Here is a 23,923-nt window from a genome sequence, read left to right on the forward strand (position 1 = left end):
CAGTGGAGAAAAATCTGTTTGTTTTAAAATTATTTTACAGTGACATGGAAAATTTAACTGGTGTCAAAAATATTTCCAGGGTGAAACAAATGATTTTCAACTCCACAGACTAAGAACATACAGAAAAGTTCTTAAGTACAATTAATAACAAATTCTTGTATACTGACTATGTGCTTTTAAAAGATATACAATAGTGAATAATTATGCACCCCACATGAGAGCACCCAAATATATAAAACAATAAATAACAAACATAAAAGAATTAATAGTAACACAATAAGTGGAAAGGACTTTAAGATCCCAATTACATCAATGGACAGATCATCTAAACAGAAAATAACCAAGGAAACAATGACTTTGAATGACACACTGAACCAGATGGACTTAACATATATTCAGAACATTCCAACCTGAAGCAGCAAAGTACACATTCTTTCCAAGTACAAATGGAAAATTCTCCAGTACAGATTACATACTAGCCCTCAAAATAGGCCTCAATAAACATAAAAAGATGGAAATCATACCATGAATCTTTTCTGACCACACACTATGCAACTAGAAGTCAACCAGAAGAAAAAATGTGGAAAGACCATAAATACAAGGAGGTTCAACAACATGCTACAATTAATGGGTCAACCAGGAAATCAAAGAAGAAATTCAAAAATGCATGGTAACAAATGAAAATGAAACACAACACAACAGTCCAAACTTGTGGGATGCAGCAAAAGCAGTCCTAAGAGGGAAGTATATAGCAATACACATAGGCTACTTCAATACATATAGCCTACCTCCCAAAGCAAGAAAAATCTCAAAGAAAAAACCTAACCTTACACCTAAGGGAGCTACAAAAATAACCGTGAAGCCTAAAGACATTAGGAAGGAAATAATAATGATCAGAGCAGAAACAACTGATATAGAAACTAAAAAAAAACAAACACAAAAACCACCACTAGGACATGTCAACGAAACCAGGATCTGGTTCATTGAAAAATAAAATATAATTAATAAACCCATAGCCAGACTTCTAAAAAAAATGAGAAAGGATCCAAAAAAAATAAAATGACAATTGAGAGAGGAGAAATAACAACTAACACCACAGAAATACAAACAACTATAAGAGAATATTATGAAAAACTATATGTCAACAAATTGAACAACCTGGAAGAAATGGATAAATTCCTAGAAACATAAATTGCCAAAAAAGAAACAGGAAGAAATAGAAGATCTGAACAGATCAATCAATACCAAAGATATTGAATTAGTAATCAAAAAAGTTCCAACAAAGAAAAGCCCAGAATCAGTCGCCTTCACAAGTGAAATCTAGCAAATCTTTAAAGAGTTAATGTGTATTCTTCTCAAACTATTCCAAAAAGTAAAAAAAAAAAAAATTAAGGAAAACTACCAAATTCATTATATGAGGTGAGCATTACCTGATACCAAAACCATATAAACACCCCACTAAAAAAGACAACTACAGGCCAATACCCTAATGAACATAGATCCAAAAATTCTTAATAAAATACTAGCAAACTGAACCCAACAATACATTAAAAATATCATTCACCACAATCAAGTGGGATTTATTCCCGGGGTGCAAGCGTGGTTCTATATTCATAAATCAATCAACATGAGATACCACATTAATAAAAAAAAATGATAAGAACCATATGGTCATTTCAGTAGATGTAGAAAAAAGCCTTTGACAAAGTACAACATCCATTCGTGATAAAAGCCCTCAACAAAATAGGTTAGAGGGAACATACCTCAACATCATAAAGGCCATATTTGAAAAACCCACAGTTAATATCATTCCAAATGAGGAAAAACTGAGACCTTTCCCTCTATAGTCAGAACAAGACAAGGATGTCCACTCTCACCAGTTATTTGACAGTACTGGAAGTCCTAGCCACAGCAGTGAGACAACACAAAGAAATAAAAGGCACCCAAACAGGCAAGGAAGAAGTCAACCTTTCACTATCTGCAGATGACATGATACTGTATATGGAAAACCTGAAAGACTCTACCAAAAAACTACTACAATTGATAAACGAATTCAGTAGAGTCACAGAATACAAAATCAATATACAGAGATCTGCCGCATTTCTATACTCCAACAATGAAGTAGCAGAAAAAGAAAGCAAGGAATCAGTCCCATTTACAGTTTCACCAAAAACAATAAGAATACCTAGGAATAAACCTAACAAAGTAAGTGAAAGACCCAAACTCTGAAAACTAGAAAACACTGATAAAAGAGACTGAAGATGACACAAAGAAATGGAAAGACATTCCATGCTCATGGGTTGGAAGAACAAATATTGTTAAAATGTCCACACTGCCAAGGTAATCTACATGTATAACGCAATCCCTATCAAAATACCACCAACATTTTTCACAGAGCTAGAACAAAGAATCCTAAAATTTGTGTGGAACCACAAAAGACCTGAATAGCCAAAGCTACCTTGAAAAAGAAAAGCAAACCTGGAGGCATCACAGTTCTGGACTTCAAGTTATATTAAAAGCTGTAGTGATCCAAACAGTATGGAACTGGCACAAAAATAGATACAGATGAATGGAATAGAATAGAAAACCCAGACATGAGCCCACAACTATATGGTCAATTAATCTTTGACAAAGCAGGAAAGAATATCCAGTGGGAAAAGGACAGTCTGCTCAACAAATGGTGTTGGGAAACCTGGACAGCAACATGCAAAAGAATGCAGCTGGTCAAGTGGGGGAATGGGATAGGCTGGTGATGGGTAGTAAGGAGGGCACGTATTGCATGGTGCACTGGGTGTTATACGCAACTAATGAATCATCGAACTTTACATCAAAAACCAGGGATGTACTGTATGGTGACTAACATAATATAATAAAAAATATTATTATAAGAAAAGAAAAGAATGCAGCTGGACCACTTTCTTACAGCACACACAAAAACAAATTCAAAACAGATTAAAGACCTAAAAATGAGACCCAAAACCATAAAAATCCTGGAAGAGAACACAGGGAGTAAGCTCTTGACATTGGTCACTACAGCTTCTTTCTAGGTGTGTCTCCTGAGACAAGGGAAATAAAAGTAGAAATAATGTATTGGGACTTAAAATAAAAAGCTTGTGCACAGTGAGGGAAACAATCAACTACACTGAAAGGCAACCTGTGGAATGGGAGAAGATATCTGCAAATGACATATCCAATAATGGGTTAGTATCCAAAATATTTAAAGAACTTACAAAACTGAACACCCAAAAAAATGAATAATGCGATTATTAAGTGGGCAGAAGGCATGAATAGGCATTTTTCTATAGAACTCATACAGATGTCTAACAGACACATGAAAAGATACTCAACATCACTGATCATCAGGGAAATACAAATCAAAAGCACAATAAGATATCACCTCACACCAGTCAGAGCGGCTAAAATTAACAACACAAGAAACAACAGGTGTTAGAGAGGATGTAGAAAAAGGTGAACCCTCTTGCACTGTTGGTGGGAATGCAAACTGGTACAGCCACTCTGGATAACAGTATGAAGGTTCCTCTATACTTAAATATGGAACTACCCTAAAATCCAGCAATCACACTATTAGGTATTTATCCAAAGAATACAAAAATTTTAATTCAAAGGGACACATGCACTTCTATGTTTATAGCAGCATTATGTACAGTAGCCAAACTACGGAAACAGCCCAAGTGTCCATCGACTGATGAATGGACAAAGAAGTTGTGATGTGTATACATATATACATATATGTGTGTGTGTACATAAAATAGAATATCCTTCAGCCACAGAGAGGAATGAGGTCTTGCCATTTGCAATGACATAGATGGAGGTATGCTAAATGAAATAAGTCAGTCAGAGAAAGACAAATACCACATGATTTCAGTGCTATGTGGAATTTAAGAAACAAAACAAGCAAGGAAAGGGAAAAAAGAGAGAGAGAGGCAAACTAAGAAACAGACTCTTAACTATGGAGAACAAACTGATGGCTACCACAGGGGAGGTGGGTTAAATAGGTGATGACCATTAGGGAGTACACTTGTTGAGATAAAGACCGGTGATATATGGAAGTGCTGAATCATTATATTGAACACCTGAAACAAATATTACACTGTATGTAAACTAACTGGCATTTAAGTAAAAACTTTAAAAAAGATTTGTAAGACCACATGTTGAAAGAATCAAAACCTGTGACTGAAAGAGTGAATATCAGCTAAGAAAAAAAAAGAAAAAGAAAAAGCAGCCCTGCAATTAATCAGGCTAGGAGGATAGACACAGATAAAGCCAACTGCAAAGTTAACAGAAAACACTGTTTTTCCCAAGGTCATGCACCAGCTGTAAAATATCATAATGATCTCTTCTTTGAGTGATTATTGCTTTCTTACCAATGATACCTCCAGACTTGCTTTGCTATTTTCATTTATTACTGGAGGGAGATACCAAATTCCTAAACCACCCTGCTTCATGACAGCACCCAATCCCTAATTAATCCCTACTTCTCTCAATCTGCTTCAAAAGCAGTCACCAATCTAGAACTAATCCCAGCTAATTTCAGACCCTTCTCAGAATTCTTCAGCGGCAATTCAAAATTTACAAAAAGCACTTCCCTTCTCCCTCTTATCCAGAGGCCTGATATGGTTCTTCTGGAGTATACTCCCTCACCATGGAGTCAATAAATCTCATATCGTCATACTACAGGCTTGTTCCTCGTGGTCTCTAGTTGGTGAGGCTTTAACAAGGTAAATTTTTTTAAAGATTTACATTTTATTGAGAGAATGAGTGGTGGGGGGAGGTGGGGAGGGGGAGAGGGAGAGAGAAACAAACAAACAAACTCAAGCAGACTCCTGAAGCTGACTCTGGAGCCCTCAGGGCTCTATCTCAAGATCCTGAGATCATGACCTGAACCAAAATCAAGAGTTAGACTCTTAACTGACTGAGCCACCCAGGTGCCCCACAAGGTAAATTATTTTTAATTACCCTAGAGATTCAGCAGTTTAGCACTGACAAAAAGCACCACCCTCCCTCTCCTCCCAAAACAGAAAAAAAAAAAAAAAAAAAACTTCTGCGCTTAAACCAGAAAATCATTAGCCATAAGCGACTTTCACTACCAAGATGAACTCACTGAATTCTACTGCTGATATCACAGGAATATCTGATCAATGATGCTAAGAGATATAATATTTAACCAAAGCCAGGTAACTACCATACCTGCTGGGAGAAACAGGATATTATTAACTCAGCATTAAGCTCCAGATAAAACAAAAGTATACAAATTGGTGATGTTATCTGATTTTTAATATACATCAGTCACATAACTCAAGGAATTTTACCTGTCACCCACAATCTACTAATGTGTTATACCTAGTGTTCATGAAATCCTTGTATAATTTTCAAACTTTTCATATTTAGACTTTAAGACAGATTATATAAAAAAAACAAAATATTTCCAATTCTTCTGTAAATGGCATTGAAAGATAAAATTAATTAGTTTTTTTAACCATAGGTCAAGCTAACTTCCTATACAAAGAAGCCATAAACAACCCAGAGAATTTAAATATGACTCATGACCAGTAACACCAGAAAGTAGTGGGTTTAGCTATTTTAAAGAATAATCTCAACCCAACTTTGGTAGGCCAGCCTTATGAAGGGAATGAAGGACAAAGGATATTACCAAAATCGTATTTCTATTAGGATGCCTGTTGGATCAAGAAATGTTTTAAAATCCACTAAAACAACTTCAGAACAATAAAGCAAAGTTTTGAACTTCTAAGAAATAGTAGCCACACGCCTACCTCAAAGATAAACCTCAGGAACGGGGGGTTGGGTAGAGGATGAAGTAGAGAGGAGTGCTTTCAGCAAAAGCTTAAGACTGAATCAAAAACAGTACCGGTGATGGGTATTAAGGAGGGCACATATTGCATGGTGCACTGGGTGTTATACGCAAATAATGAATCGTGGAACTTTACATAAAAAACTTGGGATGTACTGTATGGTGACTAGCATAACATAAAATAAAATTATTATAAAATAATTAGAAAATAAAAAAAAATAAAAAATAAAAAATAAATAAATAAACAGTACCAGAGGCTCAGCCAATAACTTCTAACCAAAAAACAGTCTTAAGGCTTTATTCACACAAAGCAAAAAGGACTACTGCTCACAAATCAGGCTTCTAATACCACACCCATCACCAACAATATCCTCTTCAAATACAAAATTTTTCCGAAAACAAGATATAAAGGCTAAAATAATTTTGGATTAGTCTTTTCTCTTTTACAAAAAAGTCTCCTGATCAACATTTAGTTTTATTTTTTTAATTTTAATCAGAAAATGGAATCATAGCAAATATGCAAACTTCTGATTGTTAAAATGCACTTGAACTGGGGAGCGTGGGTGGCTCAGTTGGTTAAGGGTCTGCCTTCAGCTCTAGTCATTATCCCAGGGTCTTGGGATGGAGCCCTATGTCAGGCTCCCTACTCAGTGGGAAGCCTGCTTCTCTTCTCCTTCTCCCTCTGCCCCTCTCCGCTGCTTATGCTCTCTCTTGCTCTCTCTCGCTCTCTCTCTCAGATAAATAAATCTTAATAAATAAATAATGCACTTGAACATAATGGATCCTATAAGTAGAGAGGACAATAAACTAAGAATATACTCTTTCAAGAACAGTGGAAAGTGACTTATGAAATTCAGTGTCAATTCTAGATTTACAATGACTAGTAATATTTTCTGTGTGAAGCTTGGTTTAAGGGTTCCCCAAAAAAGCTCTAACAACTGAACAAAAAAAAAGTGTTATAAAAGAAGCCAGAAAAAGATCAGAAACAAATTTTAATAGAACCTGAAAACTACAGTAAAAGCACAAGACAACAGAATTACTTCCTTCATGGATTTGATGCTACTACCAATCAAATTATGTCTCTGAAACCTTAACCACACAGAACAGCTTTACAATCTTTAAGGTTAATGCCATTCCCACCCCACAACACCCATCCCACTACAATTTAAATTACACCAGTAAGTCCCACAGAGTATTGACATTCATGATCACTGAATGTCTTATTCCTAGGATAATATTAAGTAAAATAGAGCAAATAAACAGTATTTCTAATTCCATTCAACCTTTCTGCAAAAAGTTCACTTAATATAATTTGGGAATAAATACCCTAAATATTTTACTATCTTCTAAACCATATAACTGCATTTGGTTATTATACACAGATGTTTTATTAGGCTGCGTTTTCCTCCAACTAAACAAATCTGAAATTGTTTTATAGCTTACCTTTATGAATTATAAATATGAAGTTCTATTTCTGTAAGGTACTGAGTAAAATGTATAAAACAAATACTAGAAGATTCTTTTAGAATGCTTTGGTGTATGTTGAAAGAAAAAGCTAAAGGAATGACAAAGAATAATGAGGAAGGGAAAAGAATGTTCAAAATAGGAATAGAGAAATTCTTTTCTATTATACTTTACATGATGATACTAAGACTCATGTACTAAAAGCTGTTTTTCTTTCAAATAAAGAAACAAATTATTAATCCTAATATTAATACAATATCGATTCCAGAAATGGATACAAACAAGAAACTCATGAGCTGTATAAAACCAAATCAATGCCTTTAAAAGGGATGCTTAAGTTTCCATGTGGCAGCAATTATACTACTTCTATTCATGTAATATTTAGTGAGCATTCACAATGTAGCACTTAAAAAAGATTCTGAGTTTATTTTCCAGTTCTAATTACTTGCAGGTGTGACAAGAAACCCCTGCTCCTCTCCAGATACATAAAAGTAATGACTTTAGAATCAACTTGGTTCATGCACAATTATGTGAGTACAAAAAGGAGGAAGATGGTAAGTGGAGAAAAGGAGGCAAGGTAAAGCAGGGCCTGGCAAAAGTGTTATCCATGGGCAAGAGATAAGAACTACATAAAATTAGAGAGGGAGGATGACACACATTCCTGGCAGAAACCCAGTCACCTCAGCCAAATAGAAAATTTAAATTAGAGTTTCTTTCAATTTACATGTACATATTAACAAGAGGCGAGTTTCCCACCACCAAGTGAATTATGGGTTTAAGTGTGACATATAACCATACAATGACCAATAAGTCAAGAGCCAATCAATGCTAAATGGAAGCTTATGGCAATATATAAATATTAATTTGGCTTTAGAGTTAATGCAAGCCTCCTGAGCTATATACAGTATAAATTACAGGCCTACTACATGTAAATTATAGGACAATGTTATGTATCAATTTTACTAAAGATAGAAGAGAAAAAAAGGTTTAAAAATAGTCCTGCCATATCATGCCCTTGATTCAATTTAGAAACCTAGGTATGCACATTGGTTCCTTGGGTAATAATGTCAGTCTCAAACTAGAATAAACAAGCTATCCTCCCATCATTTCTACAGATAATTTTATGGAAATTGTTTAGAATATAGTAATTAGGAAAATTTCTGAAAATTTCACCATGATAGAAAATAACTATAAGACTAGTTCTTTCAAATATTCATTTCAAATGGACATGAAACAGACTTTTAAAATTACTTCTGTACTGAAAAACTAGCTCAGTAGCAGAGCTGTGTTTGTGTGAAATGTTATTTTCAAATTTTAGTGCAACTACTTACAAAGTTTCCAAAACAAATACTAATCTTTAAAGGAATGAAGAAACAACAATATTTAGTGATAACAGTGCAAGATCTCAAATGATACTACAAATATTAATTATATATGCTCCAGGATTTTTTTGAGTGGCATTAGGTATTAATATTGTTTTGAATTTAGTTCAACTTTCTTCCTTTGATTTAATTTTGGCATAATGCAAACCCAATTTGATTAGTCAAGCATACAGCTAATGAAATGGCATGACTAGAGCTTAGACTTGTAATAACATAAATATCATAGGCACCTTTGCTCTTTTCCTACAGGGATTTGGAAATTCACCCTTGATAAACTTAGGTACACATATATGCAAAGTATAACAGTAGTTAGTCCATGCTATGCCATGCTCCCTCACCCCCATTTCATTAAATTACTAAATAACATTGTTGATTAACTGCACAAAGGATGGGAACATTTAATAAATAATCCCATATTGTGGAAAGTCCAGATAAGGTCAGAATTTTATTGTTTTTGGCCAAAGACAATTGTGAAACTCATTAGAAAGAAGTGGCACATATGATCTTTGAAGTGAGTTACTAAAATCAAAATAGGAAAAGCTAAAGGTAGTTTCTAAGTACAAAAGTAAAAAACATTCCAGGTTAAATTTGTAAAATGAATCATTAGATAATACATTATTACTAAATTATGTACCTGTCCAGAAAGCTGCTTACTGGTTTTCATATTGTTCTGGATCTTCACTATCCATTATTGTACTCATTAGCCATATGTGGTTATAGACTTTAAGATTAGTTAGGGGAACCTGGGTAGCTCAGTTAGTTAAGCCTCTGCCTTAGGCTCAGGTCATGATCCCAGGGTCCTGGGATCGAGCCCCACATTGGGCTCCCTACTCAGCAGGGAGTCTGCTTCTCCCTCTCCCAACCTTCCCCTGCTTGTGCTCATGCTCTCTCTCTCTCTCTCTCTCTCAAATAAATAAATTAAATCTTGAAAAAAATAATAAAAATAAAATTAGTAAAAATTCTGTAAAATTAAAAATTGAGTTCCTTGGATACAACAGCCACATTTGGCTGGTGACTACTGTTTCTGATGGCACCAAATAGAACAGCTCCATTATTATCAAAAGTTCTATTGGGTAGCACTATTTTACATAAAATACCAGTTAAAATGAGCCGTATGGTGACTAATATAACAAAATAAAAATTATTTAAAAAAAAGGAAAAGAAAATAGAGAGGGAGTCAAACCATAAAAGACTCTTAACTATAGGAAAAAGCTGAGGGTTGCTGAAGGGGAGGTGGGTGGGAGGATTGGGTAAGTGGATGGTGGACATTAAGGAGGGCACACGATGTAATGAGTTCAGGGTGTTATATGCAACTGATGAATGCAACTGATGAACTCTACCTCTGAAACTAATAATACAGTATATGTTAACTAAATTGAATTTAAATAAAAAATTTAAAAGACTTAAAAAAATGAGCCCCAAGAAATAACTGGTATAAATCTAACTATACTGGTTAAAATTAAAAAGTGGAACATATCTATTTACGATAAGAGTTCTATGCAAAGTAGGAACAGAAAGGAACATCCTCAAACTGATAAAGGCATCTACAATCATACTTAATAGTGAAAGACTGCCTGCTTTACCCCTAAAATCAGGAACTCGGGAAGGATGTCCAGTCTCATCACTTCAATTCACCATTATACCTGAAGCACAACAGTTCACTAGTGCAAGACAAAGAATCATAAGGCAGACCAGATTAGAAAGGAAAAGTAAACCTGTCTTTATTTGCAGATAACACGATCATCTATGTAGAGAATTCTGAAGAATCTAAAAAAAAATGCTATTAGATCTAGTCAATGAATTTAGCAAGATTAATATACAAAAACAAAACAAAACCCATTTCTATTTACTATCAACAAACAACTGTAAATTTGAAAATTTAAAATATATAAATTAAAACAGCACCAAAAAAACCATGAAACCCTCAGGAAAAAAATTCACAGTAGATGTGCAAAACCTGTACACTGAAAACTACAAAATACTGCTTTGAGAAATTATAGATGACCTAAATAAATGGGAAATTATACCATGTTCCTGAATTGTAAGGTTCATGTTGTTAAGATGTTAATTTCCCCCCAAATTATCTACAGATTCAATATAATCCCAAACAAAATCCTAGTTGTTTTTTGGTAGAAACTGAGAAGCTAATTCTAAAATTATACATTGCTGGTAGGAATACAAAATGGGATAGCCACTTTCAAAATAATTTGGCAGTTTCTTAAAAAGTTAAACCCATACTTACCATATGATCCAACAATCCCATTAGCTAGATATTTACCCAAGAGAAATGAAAACCAATGTTCATGCAAAGACATACATAAGAAGGTTTATAGCAGCTTTATTTATAATAGCCAAAATCTGAAACACCTCAAATGCCCATCAATTAATGAATTAACAAATATATCATGGTATATCCATCCATACAATGAACGACTATTTGGTTATAAAAAGGAATAAATTATTGATAGAACAAATGACATGCATAAATCAAAAAAGCACTAGGTTCTAAGCAAAATCAGATATAAACAAAAGACTACATGCTTATTATTTCATTTAGATGAAATTGTAAGTGAGGCAAAAGTAGAGTGGACAGAGAGGTTCCTGGTTTCCAGGAATACAGGGAGGGGCAGAGGATTGACTACAATGAGACATGAGGAAATTTAGGAGGTGACAGAAATGTTCTACATTTTTATTGTGCTATAGTTATATAAGTGCATACATTTGTCAAAACTCACTGGACACTTAAAAAGGGGAAATTTTATTTTATATGAATTATACCATAATATATTTGACTTAAAAAATTAATAGGGGCGCCTGGGTGGTTTAGTCACTTAAGCATCCAACTCTTGATTTCGGATCAAGTCATGATCTCAGGGTCCTAAGTTCCGGCCCCATGTCAGGGTCCCCACTCAGCGGAGAATCTCCTTCCTCTTCCTCCCTCTGCCCCTCCGTCAACCCAAACGTGTGCATGCGTGTGCACACACTCTCTCTAAAAATAAATAAATCTAAATAAAGAAATGAAGAAATAAATGTAATATGGCTAATCTTCTAGTTTTGGTGCTCTATAGGTACAGATCTGTTATACCAAGGAAATATGGTGTAGAAAATAGACTGTTTGGACTTCTCTGGACTTCACCTTTTTCTGGTGTAAATAGGGGTTTATAACCTAGTTTCTCAAATCTGCTTCTAGGAAATGTTCAGAATGTTACAGGTATTTTGGGAAAAGGGTTTCTACTGTCAAATTATTTAGGAAATATTCCCCATAAGGTGATTCACAATGCATTTAGCATATGAAAGGCTCTGAACATTCCTACATGCATTCATTTTTTTCTATAATTTTTTAAACTCAGTGTTTCCCACATTTACTTGACCAAGGAACACTTTTATCAAAAAATGGTGTTGCTGGGGCGCCTGGGTGGCTCAGTCAGTTAAGCGTCCAACTCTTGATTTTGGCTCAGGTCATGATCCCAGAGTAGTGAGATGCAGCCTGCTTAAAATTCTCTCTCCCTCCCCTTCTGCCCCTCCAACCCCCACCCTCCTCTCTCTCTCAAAATATAAATAAATAATTTTTAAATGGCATTGCCAAAGTTCTAAGATTCATTGATTAAACTTTCAAAATTACTTCTTGAGCTTTTTTTAAGATTTATTTATTAGAGAAAGAGAGACAGAGCGTGCACAAACACACACACACACACACACACACACACAAGTGAGTTGGGGGAGGGGCAGAGGGAGAGATTCTTTCAAGCAGACTCCTTGCTGAGCACAGAGCCCCACAGGAGGCTCAATCTCAGGACCCATGAGATCATGACCCGTGAGATCACAACCCGAACTGAGACCAAGAGTCAGATGCTCAAGGGACTGAGCCACCCAGGTGCTCCACCTTCCTGATTAAGTTTTATTTACACTGGGAAACTATAAAACTGATTGATTTTAAAGTAGCTACGCAAAACTATAGCCCTTAATGAGAAAACTCTTAAATCACAAATTTTAAAAGATTTCTTATTCATCTTGCTTCTTTCCTAGTCAACTCCTCTGAGTTTTTACCAGGTTCTGAATTCTAAATATCCTAAACTTAAATATTTTTGACTAGTATACACTACATGAAAATACACCATGGTTGAATTATCTTTATTGTAATAGTTCCTCTTCAAATAACAGGGCAGAATTAAGAATGTGAAAGTATCAATGCCAGGAACACTAAAACTCCTGAGCAATTACTATGAAAATAACAAAGTGATCTAAGGCAGAATGTTAAGTATTCATTGTACAAAACTGATAGAAGTTTGAATACATATAGTTAAAATAGTTTTAAAAAAAAAAGAAGGGAAGAGGGGCGCCTGGGTGGCACAGCGGTTGAGCGTCTGCCTTCGGCTCAGGGCGTGATCCCAGCAATCTGGGATCGAGCCCCACATCAGGCTCTTCTGCTACGAGCCTGCTTCTTCCTCTCCCACTCCCCCTGCTTGTATTCCCTCTCTCACTGGCTGTCTCTATCTCTGTCGAATAAATAAATAAAATCTTTAAAAAAAAAAAAGAAGGGAAGAAAGACTAAAGAAAGATGGAAAACCTAATACTCTAAATGCTCCTCTTCAGCACTTTACATGTGACCACTAAAAGAAGTATAAAGCATTACAAATAATGTTGATAGTGTGGTTAAAAATTTTATATCTTTTGAACATAAATAAATGAATGAATAATAAGAGCCATTTTAATTTAAGCCAATAAGTTAATTATGAATAAAGCTTTAGGGAAAAAGTGAATACTGGAAAATTCTAAAGGGTAAAGAAACCACCCCTGAAAATGAAAAAAAAAATGTTAGAAATGTCATGTCCAATTAGACCCAAATTAGTAGTCTTTTTCACCCAGTAACATCCAGCTATGGAAGAGTATTGTTAGTAATGTGTACCGAAGTATCTAATTTACTTCAATAAACCTTATGAATCTTTATCAATAATTTTGTCTAAATAACTTTTGAAATTATTTCTAGCCTAAATTTTTACCCCTCTTGGGGTAAATAACTTCTATAAGCTTATTATATAAAATAGTATTCCTTTTAAAAAGTATTTTTATTTTTCAATTTTAATTTAAGGAATATTCTCTAGGCCCTAGGCACTATATAAAATAAATTTTTAGAAGAGTAAGAAAATAGGGAAGCAGAGTGTCAATTACTCATTTAGCTGTTTATACATTCTTTTTAAGAGTTAAATTTTAGTACAAATGGTTTTGTACATAGGTCTCCTTGGAAACCACTAGTAGTATTTCTCCAAAATGGTCTGGCCAGAGACACCCCAGGAATAATCTGAATGGAACATGCAAATTTCAGTAAACTTTAAAAAGGGGAAGGATGATTTTGTTTAAATGAAGACATATAAACTTGATCACATCATTATGTTTAGCAAACAGATATAAGCAGAATGTATTTTGTTTTGTTCTGAAAGTTATCTTTACATAGTTCCTTGTAAAATCTTTAAGCTCAGCACATAGATGTGTAAACACAGAACCATATGGTTAAAAACACGTATAGTATATAAAAAAAGGAAATGTTTCTGCTAAGAAGGCAGAAAGAAAGAAAGAAAGAAAGAAAGAGAAAAAGAAGAAAGAAAATAAAGAAAACGAGACCAAAAACCATAATTACATTAAATAAAAATGCTTTAAAAATAGTTGAACCAACCATGAAACCCCTCAAGAATGTAAGCAGCTTCTTTATACTTCAAATTTAATTCTGGTACCCATTTTTGGCCATATAATGAGTTCAGGAAGAAACAAGTCAAGAATATGTTCATAGGTCACATGGACACTACTCACCCACATTTGGAGGTTTCACATAATTTACAGGTAGTTCTGGAGGTCTGCCTCTATGTAGAGCTGCGAAAGCAGACCCATTCCATAGTGTACTCTTACAGTCTATTCAAAAAGATTCAAAAGTTAGTCAAGAAATCGAACACTACATCAAAAACTAATGATGTACTGTATGGTGACTAACATATCATAATTAAAAAAAAAAGAAAGACAGAAATAGAACTGTTTTTTTAAATTGTACCTCAGAGGTAAATGTCTGCTTTCAATTTCTTTTGTTGGAATATATTTTTAACTATTAATACCACAATAAAAAATAACGTGCGTATTTTTAAACATGTTATAAACTGTATGATGACTGTTAAGCAACAACACTTTAATATAACACCAGGATATTTTATTTCTGTGCTGATTTAGAACTAAAACTTTAATATGCGTGTATTTAAATCATACATAAATATATCATGGATTAATAAGGTTTTAATTTTATATTGGAACTTCTTGATCTGTAGGCTTATATAATTCTACTTATATAAAACTATATAAGCAAGGTTACGACTACAGCACAAGTAAAATTCAGAAACATTTATACTTGGTTCATGGTCAGTTATAGAGTGCCTGCCAATTGTGTCATAACAGGTAAAAATATTGCATATCAGATAATAAATGACTATAAAGAGTTATGTTTTTTATCTTTATGTTTATGTCAAAAAACTCAAGTAAATGTGAAATATTCCTAATAATTCAACTGTGATACAAAAATATTGCACTACTTTTTTTCTTTTTTTTCTTTTTTTTTTTTTTTTTTGACGCAGGGAAGGGCAGAGGGAAAGGGACAGAGAGAATCCCAAGCAGGCTCCATGCCAAGCATAGAGCCTGACACGGGGCTCAATCTCACAACCCTGAGATCATGACGTGAGCTGAAGTCAAGAGTTGGACACTTAACTAACTGAGCCACCCAGGCACCCCTCTACTGCTCTCTTGAAAACTTCCAAATTAACTGATTTGAAGAATTTCTTTATATTTTAAAATGAGATATATTTTTTAAAAAAACATGATGCTAATAAAACAAAACAAATTAGTTGCTAGACCTGAAGTATTTATTACACTAATAGGCATCCTTAATGCCTAATTCCACATTTGATGTTCATAAAATACTACTTTATATATTTTACATATTGGGGTTTCATGAAAAACTTTGGGGAAAATCTTTAAGACTGAAAAACAGTGGAGTACAAAAACTGTTACTGAACAGTCACTAACAGGTTGATATATTTTTTTAATATTTTCAATTATAAAAATTTTTACATATCATATATAAATGTTTACGCATCATTTTTCATCTACCTGTTATAAAATATACAATGTGATTAGGATGATATAAAGACTTGAAATACTTAAAAATATTAAAAACATAATGAAAGACTTTTAAGCATTCATACTGTACTTTAATCAGAGCAATGATCCTTTAAGAGCTCTATTCCACAGGATTACAAGAAATTTTTATATTCTTTACCTCTACTGTATTCACTGTTTTATAGCAGAGGGCTTCTTTTAGGCCTCTAAACATTTACTTGTACACTAAGAAAATAAGATTGGCAAAATAAGAAAAACTAGAAGAAAATTAGTATTTAGGAAAGCATGGGAACATTTACTTAACATAAAAATATGCTGTTCTCCACTTCTTTCTGTGAAAACTGTTAAAATCTTACCTTTAGCATCCCGTAACAGAGACTGCCGACCAACACCTAGTAATGTCTGTACCCCAGGAACACTCTGAGGGATCTCCTTATCTAGTAAGGGACCAATCCGCTCACAAATTTTAAGGAGGTAGTCTGGAGGAATGTGTGCATTGGCTGCCACCTAAAAAGCATAAATAAAACAGGAAAACCAATTTGGTTTAAAAACATAATTTATTCCATTACCAAACTATTCCATCATGGAACAAAGTGTAATTTTTATATACAGGATCAGGAAAATAACATTTTAAATATTTAATACTTTAACCAAATTAAAGAAACAGCTACAAAAATTAAGCACATCTAAATAACATTTAAATGACATGGCACTCAAACTTACTTTTACATGCCTTGATTAAATCATTTGCTTAGCTGTTAATCTTATGAAATAAGTGTTGCAAAACAGCAAAAGTGCGCATGCCTAAAATTAAAGTACAAAGACAACGGGTAAACTCTACTAGTACTTGATTTATTCAGTAGTGATGAACTGATCAAGAATCAGAGAATCTAGATTCTATATAAATGATAAGAATATAAAGAAAAGGTATTACTTGCATCAAACTCTCACCTAAATCCCTTTAGGATTAACAGGACAAATTTGCTTAATAAAGCAGAACTGGTTTTCCTTAAAAAAGTTAACTGGTTTCCAAAACAGTATTCAATTAATGTTTTTATAAATACTATGCTCTAAATAACCAAGCTATGTACTCAAAATTCATCACAACATTAATTCATTTTTAAAACACACAAGCAAATTTCTGAAGATGGTAAACATATGTATACAGGGGTAAGAAAATTAAACAACAAAACTGTTCATTTTTTATCTAAGCTAATGTTCAAGTCCCTGATGCGTATCATAAATACCTAATTATTAAAGGAGCAAACAGAAAACTAAACTATTAAAAATCCTTAGATTAAAAAAAATCTACATTCTCATCTTGACATAAAGGGAGAGAGAAAGAATGAAAAATATAAATAAAAATGTAAATACATATATATAATATCTACCATATATACACCATAATATCCACCAATATATACTCTGTGTGTGTGTGTGTGTATGTATGTGTGTGTGTGTGTGTGTGTGTGTGTATAGGACCTCACATCAATATATTATCACCAGGTCAAGAACAACACAACATAAAAGAATAATTTTGTAAATCATCCCTAATGATCACCATGAGAAAAGAAATTATGTGTGTTCGTGGTAAGTATTTGTTCAATGAATCAATGAACATTAAAAAACCAAAGTAAAGCCCGTCTAAAGGAAATACTACATGAATTCACAGAGGAAAAATCTTAGATTCTCCTATCAAGGTACCTTTTTTGTTTTCTTAGAAAACATACGTTGAAGAACTACAATCCAACATGTATTCGGAATTCTGTGAATTAGGATTCTATCATGGTTTTTAAAAATTATTCCCTGCCAATTATCTTTTTTAAGTCCCAGCAAAAATTAATTTTAATCTACCAAAATACACGGGTCTTGGGAACTATCATGATGCTCAGAAAGAATGGCAACCAAGCCTGATTTTTTTATACTTATGTCAACATGGTTTAGCTTCTGGATTGGGACAAAGGATCAAGCAAATTCTTTCAGTTATTTCTCACATCTCTAGTTTGCTTTGGAAGCAAGTAACTACATAGAACCACCTCTTAGTAAAACATACAGGTAACACTAAAGTCAAAGCAGCTGATGATTCAATTTAATGTATTAGCTACAATGATATCCTTAAATCCTAGTTTGTAATTCATTCCCTCCACATTAAAACATTTCCTAAATATGCCTACAGGAAAGTATACTTAGTACCCCAGAAAAATATGTACCTCAAAGAAAAAAGCTTTAATATACTGCATATGAACATCTATAATAGCTTATGCCTTTTTTCCCCACCAACACTGTCTCAGATATACTCTACTTCCATTATCAGCCATTAGTTTTTTTATCAAGTAAACACTGTGAAGGCTTTACATAGGATAGTAGTTCATGTCTTTACCGGCATTTTTTCTTCTGTTTGTTTGTTTGCTTGTTTGGGTTGGGGGGGTTGGTTTATTTCTTTAAATTAAATTTAAGTTAAATTTAAGTTAGTTAACATATAGTGTATTATTAGTTTCAGGGTAGAATTTGGTGATTCATCAGTTGCATATCACACACAGTGCTCATTACAAGTGCCCTCCTTAACTGGCATTTTCTTTTTGATCAATTTTCTTTTTTTTTTCATCCCGTAACCATCTCAAGAGTTACTCACCTGCCTAGAAATTGCAATATATCTAGCCACATATATTCCAGAAAATAATTCTCTAATATGAATTTTTAGAATCACCCTCTTACAGAAAATCTGTCAGAACTATATCCTAAACTGACATCTTAAGTCACCTGGCTACTTCATTTTATAGAAACAATGATGTTTGATTTTCAGCCAATCACATAAATCTTTTTATCAATTCCTCAGTAATAATTTTAAAATACAGAGTCATTAATTAAGCCACCAAAACAAGGCTTATCTATACCCAAGTTCTCCCCCTTGAAGATTTTTATTATAAGCTATAAAATAAATTTTACAAGTTTGAATTCCACCCTATACAATTGGAAACTGCTTAATTTCTAAGTGGTCCCATTCAACAAGTCCGTTCGTCTAAAATCAATAAAAATTTGATTATGAAACAGTAGTAGATAAACATATTCTATCAACACAACAGTAATAACAATACAGTTGAGTTGAACATGCTAGTGTCTCCTTTAAACAGTATCAACAGGCTTCCAGACTGTATCAGCTCAGTTCTTGCAATAATAGTTTTTTCTAAATCAAATTTCAGAACTTATAAGTGGTACTCAACATTTATTTCAATCCATCTGCTTTGATTGAAGTTGAAATTTTTTAAAGGTCATCTTTTTTGGCATAAGAACTCTTAGCTACCCTCAGTAATTACTTTTTTAAGTCTTTAAAAAATTCTATATTAGAATTATGTATGAATAAAATGTGATATATAATAAAAGTAACATTAAAAGTATGTATTAAAATAGTCTATGAAATTTGTAACATGATATTATAACCCATTCTTTTCAATTAAAGCTCAAATATTCTAATTTCAGTTATTTAACCACATTTTTCTCTCTGGCCAACAAGTACATAACAAGTACTTCGATATCTGCAGAAGAAAAGCATTCTCTAAAAACAAAGTTCAAGAGTATAATACAAACTTCTATATTATTCTGTAAAACAGCTCCAAGGAGTTAAATTATAGAATGTTTGATTTAGAAGGGTCCTTACACATTATTAGCCTAACTTCACATCTTACAGTAAGAAAAACACCCAGAGAAGTGAAGTCCGATGGTCACAATGAATGTACAGAAATCTGGGTTTCCCTGTCCACTGCTCTTCCTATAACTGTCTTATTAAGGCAACTGAAAAATCATGAAGATAACTAACACAAAGACTGCAAAAAAATAAAACTATAAATTCAAATAAACTGAAAGAAATTAAATGAAGCCTAGATTATAAACCTTCTTGATAGGAAGACTGGCTGACCTAAAGAGGAAATCCAACAATTGAATTACTAAACTTCAGAATTATTATGACAAGTGAGAAGAACAGAGAGTTCACGGAAATGATCCTACTCATCATAATTAGTTAAAAGGAATCCAGCTGAGAATTGAATAAAATGCAAAAGGTACCTAACTTCAGGGTGCCAGGCCCATACCAAGCACTACATTTGAAATACTAATTCTCAGATAGCAATAATGACATTTTTACTTTGGCTTTTAGAAATTATAGGATAACTCCAAAAAACAAATAAAAGTGATAATTTTTCCTGTGTTTCGTTTTCTAAGATCATGACTACACAGGTAAGTGAAATATAACATTTTATCTGAGATTTTATTTTTTTTGGTGTGGGAAGGATGGGGGGAGAAGCACATATAAAAATTAGTCACATGATTTTTTTTCTATTTAGGGACAGAAACAAAATAGATTTTGAAAAATACAGCAAGGCTTTAAATACATCAATATAAGTATAATATAGAGATATGCATGGTACTTTGAAGTCTGGAAGCCTGGATTATTCAGGTTCTAAAATTTACTAGCTGTTACTCCTTCTGGCAGTGTGATATAGCAGAAAGGACTTAGATTTTAATTTTTCCACCATCCTCAGTTCCTACTTCTGTGACCTTCAAAGCTACTCAGTCTGAGAGCCTAACCTTCTGCATCTGTAAAACAGGGAGTAATGATAACTACCTTATATGATTTGTAAAACAAAAACAAAATCATTCCACTCATGTATTTCATTCAGACATTTAATGTATAGAGATGAGAGGGGAAGACAATTAAACTGCTGCCCTAAGGGAACCCACGGTCCCAGTGGGGGAAACAAACTAGTAAATAAAACAAACCTGTAAATAAAACAAATCAAAGTACAAGTACCTAGAGGTAGTACAAAGAGCTCAGAGAAGCAAAGAAATACAGTACCTACTTCAGCCTAGGGGTGGGGTTCATGTCTAATTTCATACTTGAAGGCTAAGTGAAAATTCACATGACAGATAAAAGGAAGGGAAGGCATTCCAGGCAAATAGAAAGGTACCCCTACCCAGTAAGCGTACTTTGCACAGTGACTAACACATAATATGCCTCAATGTTTAAGCTTCTCCTCCATAACATTAAGTTAAAAGAAAGTAATAAAAAAACTCAGAGTATCATCTGATTTTGATGTGAAAAAATACACATACAAAAAAATAAGACTAGAAGAAAACACAAAAAAACTAATATTTTCTTCTTGATACCTTTCAGTAAAATATAAATGTCTGCAATCATCCAATATTATATAGTAAAGTGTTTAAAACAGGTAGGCTTTTCTACTGTAATAATACACTGATTTGTACAATGGGCTACAAAGTGTTAAGATTTCCTATCACTTTTCTTTGAAAATGTTTATCATTGTTCACAGCATTTCTTTTTCTATTAGTTTTAAGATTTTCTCAGGAATGAGACAGCCAAGAGTAACCCACCTAGGCTCAAATATTCTATGGGTTACAGTACCGTAGCCAAGTACCAAAAGTACTATAACTTTGAGGGCAGATAGTATCAGGACAAGGACAAGGGACCCACCCACATGCTGGAAGTTTCTCAGTAGAGAAAGGTCCAATAAAGGAACTTAGTTCCAGCTAGCATATTAAATAAGCCTAAGAAATATATATCATGAAATACTCCTAAAAAAAGTTAAGAAAATTACACAAACAATAACTGAGGGCCAGATTACTATAAAGTACTATGGTAGATATTAAAGGGCATGAGAAAACATCTTCAACAAGGCAATTTAAAATACAAGAAATTACTCATCAATAACGTATAGGAAATAAGTTCAGGATAAGAAAAGATCACTCAGAAGGGTTGAGGATCCCTGCAAAGACACATCAGAAAGACCTATCTCCCACTTCTTAAAAAACAGTGAATACTACACCAATATCATACTAAGGTACTTTTCTTTGATTAATAAAAATGCAAATAACACTAAGCATCTTTTGACATAACAATCATTTCTTGTTTGAGTTAATAGAGATGCACTTCAAAGCACTCATTTTGGTTCAATTCTAACACTTTTTAAATACTTTTTTCCAATGGTACTGTTTTATATGCCCCTCACCTTATAAAAATATTAGGAAAATGAGGTGGTGAACATATAGCTATAGCTAGCTGTGAACACATAAATTCTGGGGTCATAGTTCTTTAGATACCCATTTTCCATTCAACCTCTATGTCCTATTTTTAAAATGCAGTAACCAATTCATTTGCACAGCATTTTCAATTAACAAAATGCATTCTTTATATTTAACTCATTTGGTTCACAGAACAACCTTGTAAAATAGATAGGGGGTTTTATTTTATATATGAGGAAACTGAACCCCTGAGAGGTTGAGTAACTTGCCCAGGGTCACTCAGCAAGACTATCTTCCCAACTAAATCTTATGATCTTTTCTACCACTCACAAAATCCTTTATGAAAAATGTCAAACAAGGGCATCTCTGAAATTTGACCCAAACACTAAATTGACTTCAAATTACTTTTTGCTCTCTACCAAAAAAAATGTTTATTAATCAATCAGTAATCAACATCAGTAAACCAAGAACAAAAACACACAAACTAATATTCAAATTGACAAAGATGCTTTCAGGACAAAATTTTATAAGGAACATTCACCCAACCTTAATTCTTACTCCGTAACAGCAGCTCTCTTCACTTTCTTGATGTCATCTCATTTGTATTGAGATACCAGTTTTCTAGAACTAATGATAAATCTCCAAAAGGAATTTAATCATTGAAAGTATGTTCTTAGAGCCAAAGTGTGAAAAAAAGACAATGATCAATCCAGACAAATAGCTAAAACCAACATATTACAGAAAGCAAAAGTGTACATATGGTTCAAACAAATGAAAAGTGAGGAATACTAGTTTCCTTGGACCTATCAGTTAGCATTATATTCACACCGGGGTTGAGCAGCACAAGCCTTTTGGTTTCCCATGATGCATTCTGTTCTTCCTAACTATGGCTGTGCATCCACATAGCAGTTAATAAATCACACACACTTAAACTACTTCCACACTTAGAGATGCAATAACTATGCCACCAGCACTCAAAAATCATTCTACTGTTCTAATAGACAATTTAAGCTATTACTAGTAATTAGAGAACAAGAGCTGGGTAAGGTAAGAAAAAATACAGGTATTTCAGGAATTCAAATACAGTATTTTAAAGTACTTGGTGAGCATCAAATGAGATAATGTGAAAGCACTTTTTAAACTTGCAAATATTATAAGCAGATGCAAGTTCTTGTAATGATATATATCTTCATAGATGTATAAATTTTTTTAAGATAGTAACTGAGATACAATCTTGATAAACTTTTCAATAGCATAAAATTGCTTCAAGTCTGTTGAATATAAAATGAAGGTAATACAATCTATGTTACTCTAAATGAAAACAGTAATTAGGGCTTTCAATTCTATACATGAAAAATTCTGAATAAATGTAAAAATATATACCATACCTAAAGACAGTTATGCCTTTGGCTCAGTCTTATGATACAAGTCCCCTTAAAATCATTAAAAAATATTAAAACATGCCTTCAAAAAAGTTTCGAAGTCACAATTTCAATATATAAAATTTGTATGTTAACAAAAACTTCATTTAAACACACACATACACATATACCCCTCATTACTATGTTTGTAGTCCCCAATAAAGCACCAAGGAGGAAGCAATAAAATAGCCAACAATTCAACAGGGTCACCACAAATGAACAGACATCTGTAATTATTTAAATTATCTACCATAAGATGAATTGTAAGAAGCAAATCTAATTCTATTACGTTGTAAATAAGAGTCAAGCAGAAATGAAAAATGTCCAGATCAAACTTCAAAAACACTCACCATGACTTCAAATTTCTCCCTGTATCATTACTTAAAATTCTGAAAGTTAATTTAGAATGCTTTATTTTGAATGTCATATTCAAAAACCTTACAGTTCAACATAAACTGACAAACATTTCATGTACGGGCTCTTATTTTAAAAGGTACTTCAGATCTGAATACGTCAATACTTGCCTACTAATAGCTTTAACAAAATACCACCTTTCCTTTTGTTCCTAAATTATAAGTAAAACACTAAATCAGATTTAAGAAAGAAAAAAGAGGGATTTCTAGAATGCATAATAGTAACAG

General features: G+C 33.3%; 1 protein-coding gene across 2 annotated transcripts in view; it reads right to left on the minus strand.

Annotated features, from left to right (window-relative positions):
* Positions 1-23,923, minus strand: part of BRWD3 (bromodomain and WD repeat domain containing 3) — a 219,772-nt gene that overhangs the window by 191,795 nt on the left and 4,054 nt on the right. For both annotated transcript variants that reach the window (XM_026480138.4, XM_026480137.4), the window contains exons 5-6: positions 16,185-16,335; positions 14,482-14,580 (exon numbers count right to left, since the gene is read on the minus strand). In XM_026480138.4, coding sequence (XP_026335923.1) covers positions 14,482-14,580; positions 16,185-16,335 — 250 coding nt within the window. The remainder of the gene's footprint in view (positions 1-14,481; positions 14,581-16,184; positions 16,336-23,923) is intronic.

Source organism: Ursus arctos, chromosome X, assembly GCF_023065955.2.
Source record: "Ursus arctos isolate Adak ecotype North America chromosome X, UrsArc2.0, whole genome shotgun sequence".
Classification (NCBI taxonomy): Eukaryota; Metazoa; Chordata; class Mammalia; order Carnivora; family Ursidae; genus Ursus; species Ursus arctos.